The 26,220-nt window shown below is 42.5% G+C and overlaps 1 protein-coding gene across 2 annotated transcripts in view; it reads left to right on the forward strand.

Annotated features, from left to right (window-relative positions):
• PTGIS (prostaglandin I2 synthase) overlaps window positions 1-22,728 on the forward strand; it is a 40,593-nt gene extending 17,865 nt beyond the window's left edge. For both annotated transcript variants that reach the window (XM_043527506.1, XM_037877138.2), the window contains exons 4-10: window positions 1,237-1,380; window positions 3,591-3,745; window positions 5,011-5,192; window positions 10,000-10,168; window positions 12,292-12,473; window positions 20,022-20,173; window positions 21,057-22,728. In XM_043527506.1, the coding sequence (XP_043383441.1) occupies window positions 1,237-1,380; window positions 3,591-3,745; window positions 5,011-5,192; window positions 10,000-10,168; window positions 12,292-12,473; window positions 20,022-20,173; window positions 21,057-21,204 (1,132 nt within the window). In that variant the 3' untranslated portion in view covers window positions 21,205-22,728. The remainder of the gene's footprint in view (window positions 1-1,236; window positions 1,381-3,590; window positions 3,746-5,010; window positions 5,193-9,999; window positions 10,169-12,291; window positions 12,474-20,021; window positions 20,174-21,056) is intronic.
• Window positions 22,729-26,220: the final 3,492 nt, after the last annotated feature.

Here is a 26,220-nt window from a genome sequence, read left to right on the forward strand (position 1 = left end):
GATGTGAATCATTCAGACGTGTGACCCTCAGTCAGACATCGCTCTCCAATCTATAGGTTTAAAAATTGCTGGACTCTCAATTGCTAGGAGGGAGTGGCTTGACCTTATTGTGCTGATGCAATTTACAAGGAAATGGAGTTTGGGTAAAACCAGGCTGGTTTCAGATGATTTATTCTGCAATATTGCATTTGCACATTGGCTGAGGGCACTGATATTTTATGCCATGCACTTTCTTTATTGCGGGAATGCTAACATTATGTTACACTATGTTAGCACTCTGATGATCTCCCCGAGATTGGAAGGTTGGCAGGTTCATTTGTCCATGCACTTCAGGTAGATTGGTCTGAGCAGTGTAGTGATCTGAATCAGCAGGTGCAAATCAGCACAGCTTCTTCCCCTGAAAGGATTGCTGCTGCAGTGCTGTGCAAGCCGCCCTGAGAGTCCTACGCGGGAAGTCCCAGGCTGACAGTGGGCTAAGGAGAATGGCCCATAATCAGTCCCTTGGAAACCATTTGAGTAGCACGAAAAGAGCAGTGGCTCCAGTGTGGTTAATGAAGTCACAGAATGGCTGCTCATTTTAAGAACCATGCTCCATGTACTAGCATCATGTAATGCCCAAGTTCCAGTTCATTGGAAGTACAGCATAAGAAATCCAGTAGCCACTATGGAAAAACGTTATACTGTCTCAATCAAACCTCTCATCTGACCAGTGGCTATCACTAGAGGCAAATCCCTGCTAGATGTCATAGCGAACTGGCCTTTCTTTTGCTAAGTCTATAACAGCCACTTTCCCACACAGGAGTAGTTAAGGCACTTAAAATAAATCCGCGTAGATGGCATCCCCATGTTCATCACTTATTCCCTCTCAGTGGCTTCTATCCCAGAACATGGGTCCAAAGCAAAAAGCCAAGTCCAACCTTCAGCCTCACCCCCCAAATGTTGGGGAGCGTCCAAAGTATCTTAGAACTCTGCAGCTGGTCTCACTCTCCATAACGGGCAGCAACAGAATCCAGACCAGGCCACTTTACGGTGCCCTAGTGCAGCATGGAGAATTCTGTCTAGCACTTTCCGCTTTGCCCAGAACATAGGTGCTTGGGCTGTGCAAGTGACGAGGTTCAGACACCCAGGGATGCATGTGATATAAACAGGAGAGACTTGTCCCTAACTAAACACTGATTATAGAACAGTAAGCTTTATACATGAAGGTGTTTCACAAAGTAACTTCTGTTTCTACAGGGCTCTGCAAAACAAGAACCTTCCATCCCTCACTAAGGCGATGTTCTTCAACCTTCAGACCCTTCTGCTTTCTGACCCAAGCAATCTGAGCCGGCAGTGGACAGATGAAGGCTTGTTTCATCTCTCCTACAGCATGATGCTCAGGTAAGTGCTGCACTATAAAGCGTCATCCCTTGGGACTGGAAGGGGAATGACATCACAGTCAGCTCTTCTCCATTTTTTAAAAATTGTGACTCATTTAAAAAACAATGGATGTTTGCACCAGACTATAGACATATAGAAAACAAACGGCAGGGCTTGCATGGAAAGTTCTATAGCAATGCAAAACCAAGGTCTGCTTCTGCCAGCCTTACTCCTAATAGCATCTTACTCCAGGAGTTAGTGTCATTAACAGTAAAACCGAGAGGCCTCCAAACGGGGAAATGAAACAGTGACGTTTTCTTTTTACTGAAACCCCGAGAAAAGAGACGTTATAGAAAAGGAATATTTGGCTCATGACTTTTTTTTTAAAGCAGTTTAATTAGGGTTGATGTTGCAAACCTTACATTAAATTAACCCCTTCTGTGCCCGAGGATATGCAAAATCCAACCAATGGTCTATGGAACTGACCTGCAGTATGGACACTCGTACTGCACATCCTACGCCGTCAGAAAGCATATCTAAGGCATTGGTGTTGCATTAAACATTTCAGTGGCACTTATAAGTTTACAGCAGTGTTCGGATTGTAAACTGTGGAGGGAAATATTTATTTGTTTAAAAACAATTATATCCAATAGAATACACACGCACGCACGCACACACACACAAACACACACAATGCCACACGATAGAATATTGGTTTGCTTTTTAAAAAACCTCGGAGATTACACACAAAATAACTACGTTAAGAGACTATTATTAAGGTTGCAAAGTCAAGCATTCAAAAGTTAGGAGATACCAGAATGAAGGGTTCCTGTGCAATGTTAATTTGGCCTCCTGGTGCATATGAATTATTATTATACTGCCTTTAGTTACATGACCACATACTATTTTTCCCATGGGATCCCGGCCTCATTCAGTATACAGGTTGGACCTGGTGTGGGGATGAATTAGGGGTGTGTATAAAGCAGGCTGTTGTCTGTAGGCCCCCTGCCTCACTTGTTGCAGAAGTTGGAAGGTGTATAATTAATGAGAAGGGATTTCAGGAAGAAAAAGGACCATCTCATGGTTAAGACAATTGAATGCTGCCCTGGAGAACTGGATTCTATCCCTGCCACAGAGTTCCTGTGGGATCCTAGGCAAGTCACTTCAACCCAGATGTTCATAGCTGGTCAGTAGTGATGTGTTCTTCTCTTTCTGAGGATCCATCTTGATGCCTGGGGTTTTATTTGCAGAAGAGCTGAGCGCACACAGTTGATCTGTGCTTTGAACACATAAAGTGCTATGTGATGCTAAGTACTCTGAAAAATCAGGTCCTAGTCATCACAGACTGGGAACCCAAAATTGGTAGAAACTTTTGACCATAATCTCTGTGCCTCAGCTCCCAGTCTGTAAAATGGGGATAAGAGCCTCTCCCCCATTCTCCTCACTGGGCAATGGTGAAGATAAGTTAATTAATGTTTGTGAAGGACTCAGATACTATAGTGATGCGCATCATAGAAAAGCCTAGGAGGAGATTAATAATTCTATCTCCAGAGCAGGGTTTGAATAGTATGCAACAAATAAGGCCTGGGACCACACACTGAACAATGAGGAAAAAACGAAATGTTGAATAGCTGCTCATTAAGTGAGGGCCACCCATCCTGTGCACTGAATGAGGGAGGGAGCCTGTGGAAATAATAAATGTGATCATGTAAATAAATGCAGTATAATAAGTGTGCAAATTAAGGTTGCAGAGGCAACCTTAATTCGGATGTTTCCTAACTTTTGAGTGCTTGACTTTACAACCTTTTGTGTGTGTGTAATATATAAAACCCAGGGGCCTTTAGTGTGAGCTGGATTAGACTCTAGTAAAAATATGCAAACAGGCATAATCAGATGCAACAAATTCTATATAATGTTGGACTTTCTAAAGGCAAATCTTTCCATGGAAAGCAAAGGGAAAGAGATGCAAAATAAAACATCAAAACTCTATGCGATTATCCTCTGTCTTAAGAAGTAACTGTTGTTGCATATGTCATCTAAAAAGGTTTCACTATACATTGCACAGAGCCTTTTAATTATATGTTATATTAAGATTAAAATACTAAAAACATTGGGCAAAATCCTGGCCCCTGTTCAGCTCAACGGGAGTTTTACCCTTGACTTCAGTGGAACCAGGGGTTCACCCATTGCATTTTAAATACAAATGTATTTTCCCTCTTTGTTCCAAACAGAGCTGGATACCTGACCCTGTATGGCAATGAAGAAGAAAACTACAACGATCCTTCTTGCCAAAATAAAGACCGGGCCCATTCTGCTGAGGTCTACAATGAATTTTATAAATTGGACCAGCTGTTGATGAGCGCTGCCCGCTCCACGCTAACTGCAGGTGAGTGCCTGTGGGCCAGAAAAAAAATCCACATAGACACAGGGCCACATAGTCAAGCATGTTAGGCATGCAATTATACACCTAATTGGTAGGTACAGTTCATGCAATTGCACATGCAAATCAAATCATATAATATGCCATTTGCATGCACCTCAGACACTTAGGCCAGTTGCAAATGCAGCTGGCCATTTGTACTATGCCTCTACTCCCTGATCTGCACAGGCTTCCAGTTCATTTCCAGGTGCAATTTAAAAGCGCTGGCTTTAACCAATAAAGTCCTGAATGGTTAAGATCCTCAATACCCCAGGAACCTGCCCCTCTTTCCCATGAGATACGAAGGCACCTGAGGTCAGCAGAGGCCTTCCTTGCATTGCAAGAATGGGACCAGATAAATTGGCCATTGTGTTTCCCTTGTGTGACACTTGGAGAAGTCTGCACTGGCCCTGCATAGTCTGGTGTGGAAGATGGTGATGGCCCAGTACAGCAAAAGGGCCTCCAGATCCACATACTGTGGCAGGAGTAGCGGCCAGATGGGGCTGTACGGCAGCTCTGCCCCTGCAATAGGGCTTGGATTAAACTTCCCCAGCTCACATGGAACCCAGTTACCTAGGCTTTCTGCTGGGAAAGAGAATGTCAGCCTCACTGGAATATCAGCATGTCCACATGGAGTAGTCTGGGGTATAAGGATTTGTCTAGAAATGTGTTAGCTGTGCGTGCTCAGTCCTATGCTTCTAAGTAGGCAGCGTGTTTTTAAACATGACTGTCTACACCCGGGGCTAAATGGGGTTCAACAGCATGCTAATCAACACCTTTTCTAACACGACTCAGTTCCCAGTGTAGACAATACATGGGAGGAGCATTTCTGGCAGGGAGCTGTTGAGCACCTCACCGTGGAGAGGTCTAACTGTTCCTCATTCCCAGTCTTCTTATGGATTTGCTTTTGACCTTTCCTTCCTCCAGCACACGTGATTAGAGTCTCACTGTTGGGGATTGCTGAGAGCACACAGGAAATGACCATTGCTCTGGAAACCCCCTGGAAATTAAGCCATTTAGGTTGAAAGTGATTTCTGAGCAGGGCCCTACTTTTACATAGGAGCTATTCTAGAAGAGCAAGTATGGGCAGTAGATGGCACCATTGTGAACATTTTAAGTTCCTTCTATCTGTGTCACTTACACTTTAGGCCAGGAGTCACTAGAACTGGTCAGCTGCAGTGTCTCTTAATAGTTATATTAATAACGAAATCTCTGCCTTTGCTTATGTGCAGTGGAAAAGAAGGAAGCTGCCAGCGTCAAGGGACATCTCTGGAAGCTACTGTCTGTAAAAAGACTGAATTCCAAAGCCAACAAAAGCCTTTGGCTAGAGAGCTACAAGCTGCACCTAGAGGAACTGGGAGTGGATGAGGATATGCAACCCAGAGCCATGCTGATGCAGCTCTGGGCCACACAGGTAAAACCATCTCAGCTCTTTCAGGGAGATAACAAGATGGAGAGAAAGCTAGAAATTGGCTTAGGACCAACAATAATAATACTGATTCCACTAGAGAGGTTGTGATGCCTCTGGAAAATACCAAAGAAATTCTAACTGCATGGGGAAAACATCAAAGGAAATAAAACACCCACATTGATTTAAAGTAATATTGTGGCAAAGCCAGGGCCAAGCTGTGAACTTCCTCATGGTTGTTTTGAACTGCAAGACAACAGCGGGGATAGAATATTGAGCTTCCTTCTCCAAAAGCACAGGTCTACACCACTTGAGAGAAAGGAGAATCACAGGATTGGTAGCAGTGTAGGATCTGTGACACACAGTGGAGTCATTCTGATTCCCTCCAGTTGAGGGCAGTGGTGAACATATGCACTAGGTCGAGTCTGTTCATTACAAATTTTAGTTTCTTAGAGGCACAAACACAAAGATGCAGGTCCCTCTCCTGCAGTGCAGGGACTTGGCTCTGTCTTTAATGTACCTAGCGTGGCAAATTTCACCTGCAGATTGTCTGGTCTTTCAGCAGTGTTTCAGGACAGTGGGTGATCACGAATCCAGCACCGTACCAACTGCAAAGCTGGCATGCCATCTTTCATTCACTGTGCGTGTGATTATTCATTGCTCTGAGGCCCTTTTACCGAGGGCCATATGAACTGCAATACCCAGGTCCAATATAGTGAATGATAGTTGCCAGGAAACTAACTGTGATTTTTACAGGATTATGCCTGAGGTGTTTGGATATTATCAGTGAGACAAGTCATGCGAATTAAGCCTAAATCGGTTCTGTGCATATAAATTCTATGGGGCAAATCCTCAATTGCTGTACATTGTTGTAGAGCCATTGATATCAGTGGAGCTGTGATAATTTATACCAGCTGAGGAGCTGCCTCTATCTGTGTGTAAGTGCTAGCGTGCAAAGACTGTGTGTGAACTCATTAAACACACAAATAGGAGTTCACAATTTGCCCCCTCTATGTGCACATTTCCTCATGCACCTGCTGGACAGGTACATAATGTAAATCACCACTAGGGGGTGGTGTATGCTGTATTTTAAGACGTGTTATTGTCCTTGGCCAAGGTGCTGTTTTCCCAGGAGAAGTAATGCATACTGTCTGGCACGGATCGCAGATAACATCTATCCTCAGGCATTTCCAGTTCACATTTGATCACATCTGACTTCCTGAGCAAGGACCTTTTCTAAGCAGCTGTAGCTTCAGGCCTTCTTAAAAAAAACAGTTTCTCCTGTGTGTCACCTAACAGTCTGAGGGATCATTTTCACATCCCAAATCCAGAGATTTTACTGGAGACATTCAAACAGGCAAAGCTTCAGATCACTGTGCAGCTAGTGAAAACCACAGCGTAACTTCAATAGAATCTTAACCAGGATAGGAAAAAAATACCCATATGTTTCTTGTTTCTTCATGACTAAGGCTATGATTTTGTCATGGATATTTTTAGTAAAAGTCATGGACAGGTCACGGGCAATGAACAAAAATTCACGGAAGCCGTGACCTGTCCCTGACTTTTACTAAAACCATCCCTGACAAAATGGGGAGGGAGAAGTGTCCAGCACCCTGCCCCACTGCATGCAGTGGCAGGGAGCTGCGGCCCCTCACCCTGCCCACTGGCTGGGGAGCTGGGGGCGGGTATCCCCCCTGCCACAGGTTTGGAGGCGGCTGGGAAGCTGATGGGGATCCCCGCAGCTGCAGGCTTGGAGAAGGCTGGGGAGCTGGGAGGGAATCACAGAATCTGTGACTTCCGCAACCTCCGTGACATACTCATAGCCTTGTTTGTGACACAATGGAGAGTTATAGAATAAACTTTAATAGGGAGTTAGATCAGAATTTTCAAAAGTGGGTACTTGAGACTAGTTGTCTAAATTTGTATTCAGGCCCTGGACCAAAGATTTCTTTAAATTGGACACCCATAATCAGAGGCCACTTTTGAAAATGCTGACAACACTGGAGTTACACTGGTGTATAAGAGTGGAGGATCAGCCTGACAGTTGTCTACAGACAGTGTGGCTTAGTGGGTAGTGCACTGGATTGGGACTTAAGAGACCATTAGATTGTGTTCCCAGCTCTGCCACTGGCCTGCTGAGTGATCTTGGACAAGTCACTTTAGCTCTGTGCCTCAGTTTCCCCATCTGTAAAATGGGGGAAGTAGTATTGACCTCCTTGATAAAGCACTTTCAGATCTACTGGGCAAAAGTGATAAAAACTAGGTATTAATATTATGATATGGTGTATACGTTCCTGATAATGATCTCAGTTTATCAAAATGGTTTATTATTTATGGGCCTGATTGAAAATCCACTGAAGTTAATGGAAAGTCCCCTTGGATCCGGCCTTATGTCTGTATCTTAGAGGGATATAGCTTCAGAATCCCATTGTAATACTGATTTTCCTTAATTCAGTTTTCTGCAGTGTTACCTCTGTGTTTTTTGCCCGAGAAAAGAGTTAGCCTTGCTCCACAAACTGCTTGGTGTATTTGAATGAAAAAGTAGGGCTCAGTTTTTAATAATAAAAAAATATTATGGGGAGAGAGATTCAAAGGCACAAATGGCAGTTGTGGGCCTTAATCAACTGATAATATCCCATAGGTAGCCTCTCTTTGGTGTAAAAATGGTTTCTTTGCTTTGTAATATTCAGTTCTGTTGTTCGTTACACTGATAATATCACACTCATTTAAGGCCTCATCCAAACGCCGTGAAAGCCAATGGAAAGATTCTCAATGGTGTCAGTGGGCTTTGGATCAGGCCCACCAGTGGGCATTTTGCCTGCAGTAATACAGAAGAGAACTAGAGAGACAAATGTGGTGAGGTAATATCTTTTATTGGACCAACTTCTGTTGGTGAGAGAGACAAACTTTTGCGTTTACACGGGTCTGGGACCTGACCTGAAGAAGAGCTCTGTGTAAGCTCGTAACCTTGTCTCTCTCACCAACAGAAGTTGGTCCAGTAAAAATATTACCTAACCCACCTTGTCTCTCTAATATCCTGGGACCAACATGGCTACAACAACAGTGCAAAACTAGGAAGAGAAGTGTTACTTCTCCAATCTCTTTGAAATATTTGAGCTCCTGTTATCTGCCTCAGAAATATACATAATTGCTGGGAAGGCATTTGCTTTAAAACAGTCACTGAAATAGATTCAGCATTGACTTGACTTTTCAGTGCTTTGTTCTTTTTTTGGTTTGATCTCAGCAAACAACTCTTCCTCCAATGACATTGTACTGTGCAGTGGCCCGAAACTCTCTTTAATCACAAGGAGAACTTACTCAGCTCATGTAGTTTTCTGGAATGTAATCTCCAGGAAGAGGAATGATACTTTATTCTTTCTAATGCATGACTAAGTCTGTTCCCTTGCAACACGAAAAATTAAATGGTCATATGCATTTATAAATGCCTCTATTTTAATTAAAAAGTAAACTGCCCTGCTTGAAAATTAGGCAAGATAAAATGTCATTGCACTTACCAAAACAGAATGAATTATTTATGTTGTATACTCTTCTCTTTAAATTACTTAGATTTAATGTACTGTGTATGCACTCCCTATTGACAGCGATGCTACTGTGCTTTTCACTTAATCGTCACAATTGTTTTAAAAACAAGAATGAATATATAAAGTGCAGGCCCATCAAGTATTTCTCTTTGCTGGTTTGACATGGGGGTATATTTCCTCTTGCACTCTGGAACAGCTATGTCACTCTAGCTGAGCTCTCACTTAAGTGGCTTTTATTATGATGATGACGATTTGTATTGTGGTAACATGTAGGAACCCCGGTCAAGGACCGAACGCCAGTGTACTAGGTGCTGTATAAACACAGAACACAAAGACAGCCTCTGCCCTGAGGCTCTTACAATCTACACATATGAATCAAAATTAGAGAGGCAAAGTGGGTGAGCTAATATCTTTTATTGGACAAACTTCTGTTGGTGAGAGAGACAAGTTTTAAGCTTATGCAGAGCTCTTCTTCAGGTCCTCGGATAGATTTATACACAGTATAACTTAGTGAGAGATGCTGACTGCAGATGAAATGGAACCAAGCCCACTAAAATAGGGATATGTGGGACTTAATTGGTGCATAAGCTTTGTGCAGGCTCTCTGAAATCACTCTCTATGTATATTACATCCCGCTCACGACAATGCAATAGGTGGGACATAATCCCTATGATAGATTTCCCCTCACTGGATGCAAAGGGGAGTGAGAGTATTTATCTCATGGGCATATAAGTACTTTTCTATACAGTAGCTGAAACACTGATAGTTTAATCCTTGCCTTTTATTGTCTTTGTAAAATTCTCCTGTTGCCTTCAGAGAATCTTATTAAAGTGAATTCAGGTTTCCTACAGTGGGTTACATTTTATGCCTTCATTGGCTGCTGCCGCCATACACTAGGCCGCCTCGCTGACTGCAGGATACTTGACCCAGCAAATTCTGCTGTCCTCTTTTTTTAATGGCAGAATTGTGAGATCTTTCACATTTCTGAGGCAGCCATTTTGTTCTGGGATACTCTCATTAATAATGTACAAGAGCTTGAAAGATACTTATCATCCTTTAAAATCAGTCCTTCAAGAATTGTTTTATGTTAATTTTCAAGTGTTGCCAACAATTCCTTTCACTTATTGACGGAAAAGATTTTGCTTGTAATGAAAATTGAATTGACATTGACTTGTGTTTTTCTTTTGTGATGTAATGGAAGTTCTGTTTGTTCCAATTCATCTGCTCACAATTTTGATAACTCTGATTCCTTCTGGGGGTTTTATTTTTAGGGTAATGCAGGTCCGGCAGTTTTTTGGCTTCTCCTGTTTCTTCTAAAGCATCCTGCAGCCATGGCAGCAGTTCAAGGTGAAGTAGAAAAAATAATTAGAAACAGAGGACAAACAATGAAACAGATGCAAGGCATTAGCCAAGAGATGCTGGACAGCACTCCTGTTTTTGGTTAGTACATATCTTTTGGGGACATCCGTGTACCATTTGACTTAAATTCTCTTTGGTAACTTAGGAAATTTTCAAGGAGTTTAGGCCGAAATTGTAGGCCCAAAATGTGCATGCAATCATGACCCTAATTTGCATATGCGGTTAATGTGCTTGCTCATGCAAATCAGAGAAAATCTGCATACAGCTATGTCTAGCTGTTGTAGAAGAAATCCCAAGTAAATGAATGTCAAAATGTAGGCATGCAACTGGCGTTCTCACTTTCCTCTCATAATTGTGCCCCTTAAAGATTTAAAAACCTGGCCTACAGCCTGCTAGGTACTATTCAGGGTTTTACAAGTGTTAATTAACTAGTCTGATGTTAACTGCAAAGTAAAAAGGTTTAATTATACACCATTCTTCAGTGACAAAGCTAGACATAATATTTAAGCCATAGAAGCTGGTTCTTAAACAGCGTTTGGGAAATGTAAATCTTATTTTCTCCATACTTTGGGGAACACCTCTTCGCCTTAGTTAAGTTTTGTATTATCTAGCATGTGCATTGCTCGCCTCTTTTCTGTTTTTCTATTCCGTAAAATGCATCTACATGGTACATTCAGATCTTTAACCTGCTCTCTGCATAGTGAGAGCAAGTAATGCTGTTGTAAGCAGTCAACCCAGTTTTAATACTGCACTGAACAGATTTAGTGAGAACTTCTTTCAAGAAGTGTTATTAGGAGGTGGGAGTCACTGTGTTAGTATATGAAGCATAATCTTTTACACTGGGTTAATGACATGAAATAATGGTTGCAATGAGAAGTAATCTGAATCTATTTTAATACTCAATCATGGTTTTGATGAAAGCAGAACATTCTTAGTTGAGCTGAGAAGGAAACAATTTTCCTGAATTTTCAAGATTTTGAAACATTTTCCTGTCCTGAATTGGGGCAAAAGGTTGAAATCTTGAAAATTTCCACAAACACAAAATCCAACAAGTTTTTTAATTGGATCAATTGAACTGTTGCATTTTTAAGATTTTAAAACACTTCATTTTGATTTTGACCTTCATTTTTTTTTCTACATATTTTTACTATAAATTAGCTTAAATTTCTAAACAAAAAATCATTTTGTACTGAAGAAACAAGCCTTTTCATTTTAAAAATGGTAAAACAAGGCAGTTCGACAATTTCAAAATATTTTTTTCAAAAAACTTTCAAAACAGAAAATTTGTTCAATTTCAACAAAATCAGGATTTTCCAATAAATAAATTATTTTGTGAAAAATTTCTGACAGCTCTAATTCTTAGTATTAATAACAAAGACACAAGGTGGGTGAGGTGATATCTTTTATTGGACCAGTTTCTGTTGGTGAGAGGGACAAGCTTTCGAGCCACACAAACAGCTCTTCTTCAGGTCTGAGAAAGGAACTCCCAGCATCACAGCAAAATGCAAGGTGGAACAGATTGTTTGGCATAACTAGTTAGCACATATTGTAAGGGACCATTCAAGGTAGATTGTCCCGTTAACCCCTCTGCAGTCATAGGACAAAAAGAGGGGGGTTAGTGGATTACAGATTGTTGAAATAAGCCATAAATCCAATGTCTCTGTTTTGTCCATGATTTTTGGTGTCTAGCAGAGTAATGTTATCCGGCGGCTCTACCTTGAATTTGTATAGGCTGAGCAACCTACATAGTCAACCATGGATTTTAAATGACAGAGGGATTTCTCCTTGGGTTTGACTATATATATGTTAACTGCACAAGCCACTCTGTAATCAGAAAGCTGCACACATTATTCAGTAACAAAGCATTTAGCTCCTGAGTGACTGAGATGCAGGAAATAGTTGGATTCACATTTTTTACAGGAGAATTGCAGAGAAAGTCCTTGAAGACGCGGTTAGTATTTCTGTGGTCTCTCCTTTATGTCTAGTTCAGTTTCCCAGGGAAGGCAGGAGATATAAACCCTCTAAGTCTAAGGTATATCTGCCATTTGGTAGTATATTATGTGGTAGAACTTCATTAAGCAATTTATTTTTTGCAGGTATGCAATTCCATTCATTATGCATAAATGTAAAGCAAGCAGCCTGCAGTGAGCTCACTCTTGTTTGCTGGATGCAGTAATTCTCTCTTTGCTTTTCCTCTTGTGCAGACAGTGTATTGAATGAAACACTACGTTTGACAGCAGCCCCTTTTATCAGCAGAGAAGTACTTGCAGACATGAATCTGAGACTGGCAGATGGCAGGAAGTTCAGCCTGAGAAAAGAAGACAGGCTCTGTCTTTTCCCATATTTAAGCCCACAGATGGACTCCGAAATCTATGAGGAGCCAGAGGTAACTTGGTGTCATTCTGAATCTTAATTCTTGTGACAATATTCTGTGCTGCTTCCTCTCAGTGTCCCAGCTTTAGTGGTTTATCTAAAACAATTGAGTTGAGCATATAATACAGAAGGCTGCATTATTGAACCTGAATTTGGCATCTTTAACATGCCAGTTTGAATAGATATCCTTTTAGGTTAACTAAATTCTAAAAATAAGAACTAGATTTTCAGAGCTTAAGCAACATTTGTGTGCCTAATTTGCATGCACACCCACTGTGATATGCTGGTTTAGTGAACTTGATCAAGCTTCCCCCTCGTGGCTGGACCAAGCAAAGAGCCTACTACCTTTTGACAGCTAGCAAGGTTGCTCTTTTAGCTGAAGAAGTGGGCTCTTTTGCATCTGGTATCTTGGGTTTGATGCTCACATTGACTGGGGCCAACTAGTACACAGGCAAATGAGGCAACAGCATGTGAGAGGGACCAATTCTGGTCATTTGTGCATGCAGTTACCTGAGCTGTGCATGCAGTTCTGCACCTGAACTCTGGCAATGTGGCCTGAAATGGCTAGTATTTCAATATCCTGGACTTTATTTTGCCCTGATTTGAAATTAAATTTCAGAAAACTTCAGCTGATTCATTTAATGTTGCCACAATCCAGTATTTGAGGGCTGGATCTCAGTGCCGTTCCTATGGTTGTTTGGGTACCGGTTGCATACTCGTCTACTGGAAGCTTTCCTCTCCCCTTTCTGAAAAGCTGGATTGCTTATCCTTCTCATCTGTAGTTTGTGCCATCAAATGCTTGTGAAGTACTTGAGTCCCTTTAAAATTGAATGTACAGTATTGTACATTGGAACTACTGTGAGCAGAAAGGGCTGCATTATTTGTAACTCTGTTATATGTAACAAGATCTAGAGAACAGTTTTAATATAATCCCATTACATAGAAATGCACAGAGGGATCTCTTTCCCCGTCATCTGTGGGATGCAAAGTGGTCCTCATAGTGGTTAGCACTGCATGGGAGAGGGAAAGGGCTCTTCTACAGTTCAATCTCAGTAATTACTACAGGTTATATGGACCATTTCCCATTCCAGTCCTCCTGTCCCTATACAGCTAACCCCACACCTTCCCTGCAAAATGTGTAGAGATTGGATACACCACAAAGGAATATTAGCACAGTCCTGACATTCAGGTTTTGGGCGATGCCCCAGAGGGGCTTCTGATTTCTTCAAAAACTGCTAGCACTGTAGCTACTGCTGGCTATTTTCTCTCCTATTTGGGTGAATCCTGTTCAGTGCTTTCCAGGGTGGGCGAATGACTTCCCCCTCCCATAACAACCACCTGCTGCTTTAGTGACAGGTTGCAAAGGATCCGATGGCTGCTGTTCCGATTGTATCACTTCACGCTCTGACCGTCACTTTCATCTTGAAAATCTATCACTCAGTTACTCTGGGTTGAGTGGCAGAGTAGTTGAATATCAGAATCACTGTTCCAATATTAATACTAGAACACCTGTTATTATTATTTACTTATTGTTTTGGCAGGCATCGCCAGGTGGGGCTGTAACACATAGTCTTCCAAAGTGTGTTTTTCAGTTTGTGAGCAATTGGGAAGACAGACTGTGGTATTGTTAGCTTAGGGGTATGTGAGGTTTTCTGTAAAGTCAGCCTGGGGAGAGGATGCTTTGCGAGCAGCAGGAGCGATTGCTCTCAGCCTTGGGCTCTGATTAGAGTTAAGTCTTGAAGCAGAGTTGCTCCCTGTAAACCAGGACTGAGAGTCCTGGAGGAAGGGATTGCCCTGCATGCTGTTTGGATGATCTCATTTCAGGACTGGTGTATATGTGTAAATAAAGCACATTACACTTAGAGCTTGCCAGACTCCGTGTGACTAGACTTCTCTACTGGGAAGCTGACCTAGAAGGTCCTGGACATCTGCTGCGACTCAGCAGAGTGGGGACGCTGGTGTTGGAAGAAGGGGTAGCACTATGTGTAGCATGCCCAGCATGTCAGGCACTTTTGAGAGCTGCATACCAAGAATTCAGCAGGAACTAAAGGCAAGACTCTGGTCGATTGGGTGACGAGTCCCATTAACTTACGACTGTAAGTCGGAGACTTGGACATATGATGCAGTTTCTACAGCACAAAATGTAGTTAGAAGCCAAACTTTCAGCAGGGGTGGTAGCCAACATCTGAATGTGGGCAGCACAACTGTGATGTTTCTTTAAGGTGTCTTGTAGTGCTTTATAAGTATTCTTTTGAAGAACAGTGTGACTTTTCAATGCTCAGGTGGGATTTGGCCTGACACCCCTAGAGATTCAGATACTATGGAGATGAAGACCATAAAAGTACACAGCTAGGTATAGAGATCAAAGTCCTCTCTCCTTTGGCCAAGAAGAACAGGTACAGCATGGGCCACAGTGGTACTGACTTCTCCTACCATGCTGTAAGAGTGCCTCGGGCTTGACCTGATGGGAGCCACCAGTGGGCATGAAAGAGGAGTTCATTCCACATGGGCAGTTCAGGCAGTACCTTCTCTGCTGTTCCTGCCAATGGGTACCATCTACCATCGTGGTCCTTTGTGCAACTGGAACCGAGTTGGAATGGCTCATTCAAGAATGACCGCCAGAGGCTAACAACATTTGGTTGCTACCAACTGGATCTGAATCCTGGTGCTCCAGCATCGTGAAGGGTTCCGAGGATTTCTGCAATTGGCTTTTGTTTTAATAAATGCTGTTAGGTTTAAGAGAACCTTCTATCATATTCCTCTAATCTGCTTCTCATTTTAAGGGGAAAAACTTGCACTGAAAAAGATCAAATGAGTTGCTTTACTTTTCTCCTTCAGATTCAGTGTTATGGGAAAGGCTGGTAAGTTATGTAAACTTGAGCTCTAAAAATGAAATTGTGGAAACAATGGTATGTGAGGACAACGCTGACTTGTTATGACAACTGGAATTCCACTATCCAGTTGCCATAACAACTTGATGCAATCTTGAAATATAGAAACATGTGTTACCCCCTAAGCCCCCTGCTAATTGCTATTTGGTAACAAAGAAACAAGGTGTTTTTGCTTCCTCTACATACAGTCTACCGTGGGCCAAAATGTCAGAAATGATGTCAGCATTACAGCAATATAAATGCTATTAAATACAGTTTGCCAGGTCAAGAGACCTCTTATAACTCGTTAAGTTACTGTGCTCCATTCAGAGACAGAAGGTTTAGATTCCAAATATTCGTTTAACACAATGAAACCCTATGACAGGTTGATTTAAAAGACAAAAGATCATCAGGCAAGACTGGAGAAAATTTGACTCATTTTCCCCATCGAGTCACCACTCCATTCTCAACAGCAATAGCATCTCAGCGCCTCATGTCACATCTGGCTCTGGGACAGGTTGGGTCGTTTTTAATGCTATCGCGATACTGCTGTAAGAGAGTCAAAGTTGGGGTGCGCAGGGGGCAAATCTTGGCAGCTCAGTTGTCATTTGAAGTTGAGCTTATTCCATGCAAAGGTATACAGGGACCTGATGCCATTTTTGCACCGAAGGGTTCATTGAAAAAAACCCAAGGGGACTGGTTTGTGTGTTTGGTAGAGCGACCTGCTCCCAAATCCTGCAGCTGAATCACACGTAAGGGTTCCAGTGAACTAAATCTGTCTCCCTAGAGGCAGGTCCTATAGCTTAGAGTTGAGGTACATCGATAGGGCAGGGGGAGGACAACTTGCACCATCGTTGCACGTGCAGCTCCTGTTTTGTGGATAAACTCAGGACTTCAGTCTCCAGGGTTGTCAATTCATCACTTTCCACCAGCACTGAATTCAGGCTGTTGGTGGATTTTTGTCTATGCCCATTAATCTGGGGGAATTTATAGCTCCCTCTTTCTCCTAGCGTGAAATGTGTTTCTCCATTTATGATGCTGAGACACTTCCCAGGCTACAAAAATGTTTTTGTTCCTTTATACTTGTCAAGGACACGACCAGGACGTGGGCAGTTGGGCCTAATGGACAGAGCCCTAGGGGTAGCCAGGCCCGGAGGTTAGAATGGAGCTGAGCTGGAGTCAAGATTCGGGGCCACAGAATACATGGGGCTATAACTGAGAACAGAGCTGAGGGTCAGGGCCATGGATCGGAAGCTGAATGCCGGAACCAATGGGTGAGCCAGAGATTTGGTCGGAAAGCAGAGCTGGGGTGTCAAGGATGGAGAAGGATATGGGTTGAAGTGGGCACAGGGGCAGGCAGAGAAGTAGCAAGTTCAGGAGGCAGGACCAAGCCAGCTGTGGGTAGGGAAGATGCTGAGCAGCCAGCGAGCGCTGGCTGTTGCTGGATTAAATAGTAGCTAGCTCCATCCTTCCACCAAGCGGGAAGTGAAGTCAATCAGGCAGCCCCCATTAGGATCCCTGTGGCCAGTGTGTTGCTAGGAGACTGCCCCTGCTGCAGCTGGCTCCCTGTTAATATTTGATCACAGTCTTTAAATACCTACACGGGAAAGAGATTTCTGACCGCAAACAGCTCTTTAATCGAGCAGAAAAAGGCATAATTAGATGAAGCATAGCAAGATCTTGCTGAAGACCTAGGGGTATGGTGGATCCTCCATCATTCAAAGTCTTTAAAAATCCACACTTGGACATTTTGCTGAAAGACATGCTATAGCTCACCCACAAGCTATGGGCACAGATCTTCTGCTGGTGTAAATTAACAGAGCTCCATTAGCTTTACTGGAGCTCTGACAACTTACAGCTGAGGGTCTGCCTCATGGGCCCTATGCAAGAATTACTGGGGGGAAAAGTGTCCTATGGCCTGTGTTATGCAGGACATCTTCATAGATTATCATAATGGCCCCTTCTGGCCTGGAACTCTAGGAATCAGTGTTTGCTGGGATTATATAATAGTCCTGCCGAAGAACGTGCCAGAGAAAACATTTAACAGGTTGAGATGCTAACCAAGAGTACTGCAAGGGAAAACTGAACCAAAAAGAGCTGTGACTGACTCTACCATTGGCTATCATAGCGAGAGGGGGCAACAAAGCTTGGAGGAGTGAAACAGCCCGGACCAACCTAGCTTACTTAGTGCTGCAAACACTTCATCCGATGAAGTGAGCTGTAGCTCACAAAAGCTTATGCTCAAATAAATTTGTTAGTCGCTAAAGGTGCCACAAGTCCTCCTTTTCTTTTTGCGGATACAGACTAACATGGCTGCTACTCTGAAACTTCTGTAGTAGAGACACAGCGCCTGTAATTGCTGGAAAATGAAGTGGGAGAAAGGTCTGATGCCAGAGGCATTGCTGCACACTGTGAAAGCCTAGAGACCAAACATGGGAAAGGATCATGGCATGTAATGGTGCCCCCGCCACCCTTTCAGGTGTCAGTGCATTAATTCTACAGGACAATGCCTGGCTCCAGCTGGATAACTCATCTAGGCTGGGTCCTGTCAGCTCCCTAGTGCTTCTTCTTGTGGACTAATATTTTCCCATTTGAGCTCCCAGAACATGGCCTCAGAATATTGGTGCTGCGTCTGCAGATACAAGGAGGCCAAGACTAGTGCTGCTCCATAGACTGGCCTTGTTAGGGGCGTAAGCAGCGGTCACCTGCAACTATTTTCTGGCTGAAGTGCACTTACCTCCGAGATACGCCTGAACCCTGCTGGCTGCCCAAGTGAAAGATATGAGCTGATGCCACAGTCCAGCACGCAGCCCTGCCATGGAGCCAGAGTGAAAAATGCCATTCCTGTTGCTTGAGTGTCCTTAGGAATCTCACAGAATAGTTCAGCAGCCAAGTACATACACCAGAGAGGTATTATGTCCAGTACAGTTTGTTTGCTTGCTCTTTGGATAGTTAGCACTAATTAAACTTCCCATGTGCAACTAAATGAATAACTTAGGAACCTATACCTGAAATAGGCTCCCTGGAATCCCAGGTTTGATTCCCAGCAGGGCTGCCTCAAGCCCTTCATTCTGCAGAGATAGATATGTATTAGTAGGCACATCAATGTAGGCAAGTATCACCATCGCCATGTTAAAAATGGGGAAAGGAGACAGACCAAGGTCAAATGACTTGCCGGAGGTCACATAGTCAGTCACTGGCAGAACCCACATCTCCTGATTTCTGGTTTGGTGCCATCGACACTGGACCAAGCTGCCTCTCCTAATGATTTTCAGAATTTGTCAACACAAGTGCACAAATTTAACATACTCAGGCTATTCCGTACTCCTCTATCCTTCAGTGTATTTGTTAGTCAGGGCCAATTCCCACAGTCTTTATTCAGGGGAAACTCTGTTTTAAGGAAATAAGTTTTGGTGCACATAAGCAATGCTAGGACAGTCAGCTGGTGCCCTAATAGGTGAGAAAGACCAGCCGCAGTGGTGGATTTTCCTGTTAGTTGATTATAGGCCCTTTAACCATTATATTAGAATAGGTGAAAAAGCAGAATTCCGAGCGGGAATGATAGACCAGTGAACTATGTGTTTGCATTACCTTGCATGACTAAAGGATTCAGCATATGAGTCACCGAGCTGAAAATACGCAGCATGGCAAGGGTTAAAGCAGGACAGATGTTTGCATGATTTCAAAGGTGAGCATCGGGGAATGATTGGGTTTGTTTCCAGCTGGATGAGATCATTGAAGACTCTCCATTTCAAAGCTGTTTGCCAGTATGGAAGAAACTCTTGATTGTGTCTGTTATGGTGGATCATCATACATCTATGGCTCAGGGTCTCCACATATGCCAGCATGAGCCTTTGTACCTTGTCGCTTTAGGGAGAGAAACTCAGGCCCTTTCCAAGCCTCATCTTGTGCCATCCCCAGTAGAGTTTGGCACTGCAGGATTGGTGGACTCACATTCGGAAGGTAGAGGCTCCCCCAGCTCCCTAGACAGTTAGCAATGATTCTTTTTCACATCAACAATCACATCCAAGTTACAGTTGAAGATAAAGAATGTATAACTTATTTAAGAGAGAAAATAGATTTTAAAATGAAGAAAACCATTTCTTCCTATGCTCATAAATGCCCAACGGCTGCATACTGCACTACTGCAGGGCAGAGAACACACTTTGTGAAGGTCAGAGGTTGGGGTAATCTCCCATCTCAGAACCCATGCTTGTGTGCTTTGCTCTGCTCTCTCTCTCCCAGTCCATACCAGAGTTCCTTGGAAAAGTAGTGTCTTCTCATGTCCCTAAAATCTAGTTAGGTCTCCCTAGATAGGGAAGTCCATATCCGTGTTTTCCCCAGCACACTGCTCTTTTGACCTATATTCTCCAGTCTTCATTTGGAAAGCATGGAACCACAGGACTGGAAGGGACCTCAAGAGGTCATCTAGTCCAGTCCCCTGCACTCATGGCAGGATTAAGTATTATCTAGACCATCCCTTACAGATGTTTCATCATAGGCTCCCCTACTTCTTAGAATGTCTTCCAATCAATGTATAGAAAGCCTCTAATGTTCTCTCTACAACAGCATTTCAGGTGATATCAGAATACAAATATACAGCAAGTGATTGTCTCTGTGTTCAGAGATAGCCATCTGCTCCCGTGGGACAGAGAATAACTGGGTGAGAGAAATGCGTTCTTATTTTTCAGAAATTTAAATATGACAGATTCCTCAATGCAGACAACACAGAGAAAAAGGATTTCTATAAAGGAGGGGAAAGGCTCAAGTATTACAACATGCCATGGGGAGCAGGAATTAACACATGTATTGGGAAGTTCCATGCAGTCAATAGCATCAAACAGTAAGTAAATGCAGAGAGTCTATGAAACTTAGTTATTCTGGCCATTTGTAATTTTAATATCCAGGATAAGAATCCTCTTGTTCTATAAAACTTGGACTTCTGTTTAAAAAAAAATAGCAAAACAAATAATATTTATCTAATGCCTCCAGGATCTACTTTGTATAAATACAGGTTGAGACCATTTGTAAATTCTGTATCTACTCTTCAATAACCCATATAAACTCTTCTGGAAAACCGTATTTATTTATTTTTTAAATAAGTATTTTTTTAACACCATAGATCACAAAATCTCCAAATGATGTATGAATTAGTTATTTATGCTGCATAGTATATACTGTGGTGGTAGAGAGGAAATGCTCCCAGGCCTTTCACTCTACTGTAACTTCATACATATACTGCATACACAAAACTACATCCAAAGAACATGAAGTTTGTAAAGTCAAAGTTATATTAAGGATGCAAAACTTAGGAAAGTCCAGAATTAAGTTTTCGGGTGCAACCTGCATTGGGCCCCATTGCATGCATTAGGATACAATCTTTAATGATATGATCACATAGTATTTTGTCAATAGCACTCCCTCACTTCGTACAATGTATTTTTCCCTCATGTCATTCTTGGAAATGGCTAAACCATTTTTTCTGAAATTTTCCAGAATAATTCAGCCGGTGGCAGGCACCTGGCATGGAAAAGTCCAATCTGAATGGGTAACGACTGGCAAAGTCATAAGCAACTGAAAACTGGGTGTTAATAATAGGAAGTATCAGGCAACCTTAACTACAGTCAGAACTACCAGTTCCCTCTATATTTGCCTTCTAAGCACAGAGAAACTAGTAGATTGTCAATATCATATACTTTACTGACCTGGTCATTTTATCATTTTAGGTTTGTTTTCATCTTGTTAACCAATTTTGACTTGGAACTGAAAGATCCTGAAGCAAGAATCCCAGGGTATGACAAGGGAAGATACGGCTTCGGAATGTTACAGCCGAAGAATGACATCATGATTCGATATAAACTGAAAGATCAGTAAAATAGCAATGGCTTCCCTTCCATCATCCAACTGGTCTCCTCTGTGTTCCTCTGGTTTTTCTGAGAACTGTCATCGAACTGGTCTAGATCCAAGTAGTATATTTTGGCTTTATTAATTAATCCATTGGGCTGGGGTAATGGTAGCAGTTAGAAAGAACATTAAAAAAAAAGTCACCATTATGTTGGCTTTGTACCTGCTAGACTACAGCTTTAATGCTAACTGACTCTAGTTAATAGGGGAGCTTCAACACACCATACAGTCATTTTTAGTAACTAACCACTAGATAAAGTCAAAGTGAACTTTACATCGTGGAAGCACATTTCAAGGGAGAATATAGCTGTCATAAGCTACTCTCAACCAATTTTGCACATTCATGGAATTTCTTGCAAATCCTTGGGTACGACTAAATATATCTAGCAAAGTCATGACACAGAAAGCTGAGTGTTTATTTCTGAGTAGCTGGGCTATGGCATCCATACAGAGGGTTGGTCTTCCTGTGCACCAGCATGAGAGAGAACTTTGGAAAGGAAGATACACTTGAGTGAGTCAGCATCATTAAGCATAAGGTGTCTTAGTGGCATTATCTGACCATTTTGACTGCTGAAGGTAAGGGGCCATTCCAGATCATAGGTTTACAGCCCAGATTATGGGCTGCCCAGACAAACTGCACACAGCACAGGTAGGTAGGAGGGGTCTGTGGTGCAAGAGAGAGTGTTGGAAAGTGACATAATGTTCACCATTTGCATTCTCCTGATCTTGGAGCTGTTGAATGCAGGCTGGTCCCCTTTGGGCTGCTCTAATTTATGGAAGATGTTGATGGCTCCAAAGAGCTGCTGCCCTGTGCCCCCTTTCTTCCAGCCATGCCAACTGCATTGGTAGCAGGGAGAGGCAACAAGGAGGAGAGTTGACATAGAAGCCTCAGCACTGACTCAATGCCACTGAAGGATTCCCATTGTATGAGGCTGACCCTTCTGTCTGTTTATGCTTCGTTTGGTCCAGAATCCCCTGACAGTGCAGTGCAAAGCCATTGCATCTGTTCCTGGGATCATTTCTGAACAAGAGCTGCTTGATTTGCACATGTTCTCCTCTCAATTTATTTTTGTAAAGAAAATATCTTGGAATCCTTTATTTTTTAATTCAATTTCCAACGGAAAATCATTAATCTATTTTTAACTACAAATATCTGGAAATCATTCACCTGGGTGCTTTGAGAAAGACATAAGCAGGTCTATGCCATTTAAAGTCTATGAACTGAGAAATGTTATGCTGTTTTGTTTATTTTAGCAGAAAGAAGATATATGCATACACATCTACCCAAGAATCGCCCCCTCCACACACCCACATGCATATTCATGTAAATAAAGTTATTCTTTTAGTTAGACATAAAGCTACATTAAAAGAATGGTAAGGTTGCAAAATCAGACACAAAGTTTGGAAATGCTAGAATGAAAGTTATCTGTGCAACTTTAACTCAGCCCCCTTGTGCATATGCATTTAAATAAAATATATACTGACATGATCAGATATTTTTATATTCAGTTTTCATGGGCAATACCATACTGACAGTCACAAGTCAGCCATATGGAGGAAAGAGCTGATAACATTTGATACTGTGGCACTGTAAGAACCAACCCTTTTACCTCAAAACTTTGAGAGTGAAGTTTTAACAAAACTTTGTTTTCATTACAGAAGGCAGCACTAGTCTTTATGGCCCTGAAAGCAATATGCAGCCTAAAAATCTTGCTATTACAATAGAGGTTTCTTTAACCCTCTCTTCTGCAGTGTGGCTGGGGGCCATCAACCCACCTTAACTAAGATAACACACTATTGTAGCTTGGATATTTCCTTTAGCATTATATACATTTACAATACCCATTAAATTCAACCTGGTAATAGACCTATTACCTGCTGCCCTTTGCCTTCCTAAAGCAATCTCTTTAAAAATCCACATTTTAAACAGAGCAGCTGCTGGCTGGAGAAATGAGTCTAAATTACAGCTGGGAAAGGCACTTTAATGGAGCTGATCATCTCTCTCTTAAGTCGTTAGTACATTTCTTTAGAAGAATAAGATTTATGCTGACCTCATGCATCCCAGAACTAGCAGCTCTTAGACTCCACAGTCTGGTAAGGAGGAGGTCTGTCACATCTGGTACCACAGATCCAGAAAGGACCATGTTTGACCTAAGTAGTTTAGGGCCTAATACCTAACAGGTTATCTTTGTCCTCTGTGATACCACAGCAGCGATGGTCAGCTCTGGACCTTCTGCAGTGAGATCAAGAGGACCCTAAACAATGGCTGCCCTTCTTTAAGGCAATGTTCTGTCTCACTGGTGCAAGGGCATAGAGGGGGATCGTAGCAGTTTCTGAGCACACTGGGGATCCATTAACCATTGTGGTCACACAGACAGGATGGCCAAGGGTTGCTGGCGGTGCTGGCTGGGAAGGGGGAGGGAGAGGCTGGGTGTACTTTGCTACTGCTCCAGAAAGAACGGTGCAGAGGAAGGCTGGGGCCAGGACATGCACCCAAGCAAGTAGACTATTCCGTTGGCACCATGGTGTGTCACTGAGCAAGCTGTCTGGCTCCCCTGCCTCGCTGTCAGGAACTGTTAGGTTGGCCTGCTACTCTACTGCTGTATCTTCTGGGTGTACTGAGGGGAGGCTCCACTCCAACGTGGCCACTCAACACAGTCCGTGATCTGGCCCTGGGACTTACTCCTGCCAAACAGTTTAATGTAATAAAGTAAAATACATCAATGACTTCAAACAGGGTGAGAACAAGGGGACCGAAAAAAAAAGAAAACTGTTCCATTCCATAATGGACAGTGAACCAAGAGGGTGAGAGTCACGTAAGCTGCTGAGTTGACACAAATTTCTGATCCAGACCAGGCTGCAGCTCTATCAAGGACCTCATATAGCCCTCATCACCGTAATATCTAAACATGGGTGTTAATGGATTTATCCTCATACCGCCCCCTACTGAGTAAAGAAGTGTCATTATCCTCATTTTACAGATGGGGAGCTGAGGCACAGAAAGATTAGGTGACCACAGGGAGTCTGTGTCAGCGTCAGGAGCTATATAGATCTCTTGAGTCCCAGTCCATTGCCTTAACTGTAAGACCTTCCTTTAGTCAAGGATGCTTGAAACCAGCCTTTTGGCTTGGCCTAATCGCTCTACCTTCTGTATCCATGGTATAGCACAGCACTGCCTAAAATATGAGTGGTTAGAAATGGAACAGTACTATTAGCTGATCTAGGCAGTGCCCTGTCAATTCAGGAATGTTCCATACAGGACATTAACTACGGTACATAGCATCTTACCATAATCCTTCTAAAAAATAAATGATAAAACTAACTTGTATGTAAGTTTATCTGACAGTTGCAAAAACAGAGATGATCCTGATGCTGTAGCAAAAGGAGAAAGGTGTTTAACTTTCATTAATTTGAGCAGTGCTATCTTAAGTTAATGGAATGATCCTGTTGAAAAAGATCAGATTGTGAAAAGCAAATGAATCATGAGCATTGGAAGAAAACAAAGCATTTTTTCAGGGAAAACTATTCTTTAAAACCTTGCAAATTAAATGCTCAATACTGAAAGGCACTGAGTGATTTCTGCAAGGTGTTCAGTGCCCATAACTCTGGAACAATGCAGTGAAGTAACAGAACTGCAGGTGCTTAGCATCTCACAGGGTCAAGCAAGTGGCTTCAGTGTAGTTTTTTGCCACTTTAGCTAGAAAGTTAAGATTCTGTTTGCTTCTTGCCCCCCAGGTAAAAGCTCACATTCTAAAATAACCAAGAGATGAGAAAAGGTAAAATGAGACGGCACAGTGCCACAACCCTCTGAATTTCTGAAGGCTTTTCTTTTGTATTTGGAAGAAAAGATAACCCAGTAATTTTTCATACTGTTATAGGTGTGATGTGGCAAGGAACTGTCACTAGGAAAAAACCAGCAGCTGTATGTGATACTCTGAAATTAATTAGCATTGTACAGTGCACATTTCTGGCAAAAAAGCACACAAGGCAGTTAATCAGATAGATTATAAATACATGATAGCTGTATTACGAAGCTTAAAATATTATATTGAAAGGATACTTCTGTTGCAGTCCATGATCTAAAAAGGATTATAGCTGTTAGGCTTTTCTAAATCTTTCTATGAACAAAGTACGTTAAACAGGCCTTACCCTGCATCTCAGTGGGTGTTGTTTTTTTGTGTGAACTGATCAAGATAGACTTTACGTGTATTTAGCATGGGGCTGAGACATGCAGAATGCCTCTTAGCTGATGTGATCCTACGATGAACATTAGCCAGTGATTCTGATGCTCAGGAGCCATCTTTGTTTATAGATAGATATATAGATTAGATAGATCATAGAATCATAGAATATCAGGGTTGGAAGGGACCTCAGGAGGTCATCTAGTCCAACCCCCTGCTCAAAGCAGGACCAATCCCCAACTAAATCATCCCAGCCAGGGCTTTGTCAAGCCTGACCTTAAAAACCTCTGAGGAAGGAGATTCCACTACCTCCTTAGGTAACCCATTCCAGTGCTTCACCACCCTCCTAGTGAAAAAGTTTTTCCTAATATCCAACCTAAACCTCCCCCACTGCAATTTGAGACCATTACTCCTTGTTCTGTCATCTGGTATCACTGAGAACAGTCTAGATCCATCCTCTTTGGAACCCCCTTTCAAGTAGTTAAAAGCAGCTATCAAATTCTCCCTCATGCTTCTCTTCTGCAGACTAAATAATCCCAGTTGCCTCAGCATCTCCTCATAAGTCATGTGCTCCAGTCCCCTAATCATTTTTGTTGCCCTCTGCTGGACTCTTTCCAATTTTTCCACATCCTTCTTGTAGTGTGGGACCCAAAACTGGACACAGTACTCCAGATGAGGCCTCACCAATGCCGAATAGAGGAGAATGATCACATCCCTCGATCTGCTGGCAATGCTCCTACTTATACAGCACAAAATGCCATTGGCCTTCTTGGCAACAAGGGCACACTGTTGACTCATATCCAGC

The sequence above is a fragment of the Chelonia mydas genome, chromosome 13, assembly GCF_015237465.2.
Source record: "Chelonia mydas isolate rCheMyd1 chromosome 13, rCheMyd1.pri.v2, whole genome shotgun sequence".
NCBI classification, from domain to species: Eukaryota; Metazoa; Chordata; order Testudines; family Cheloniidae; genus Chelonia; species Chelonia mydas.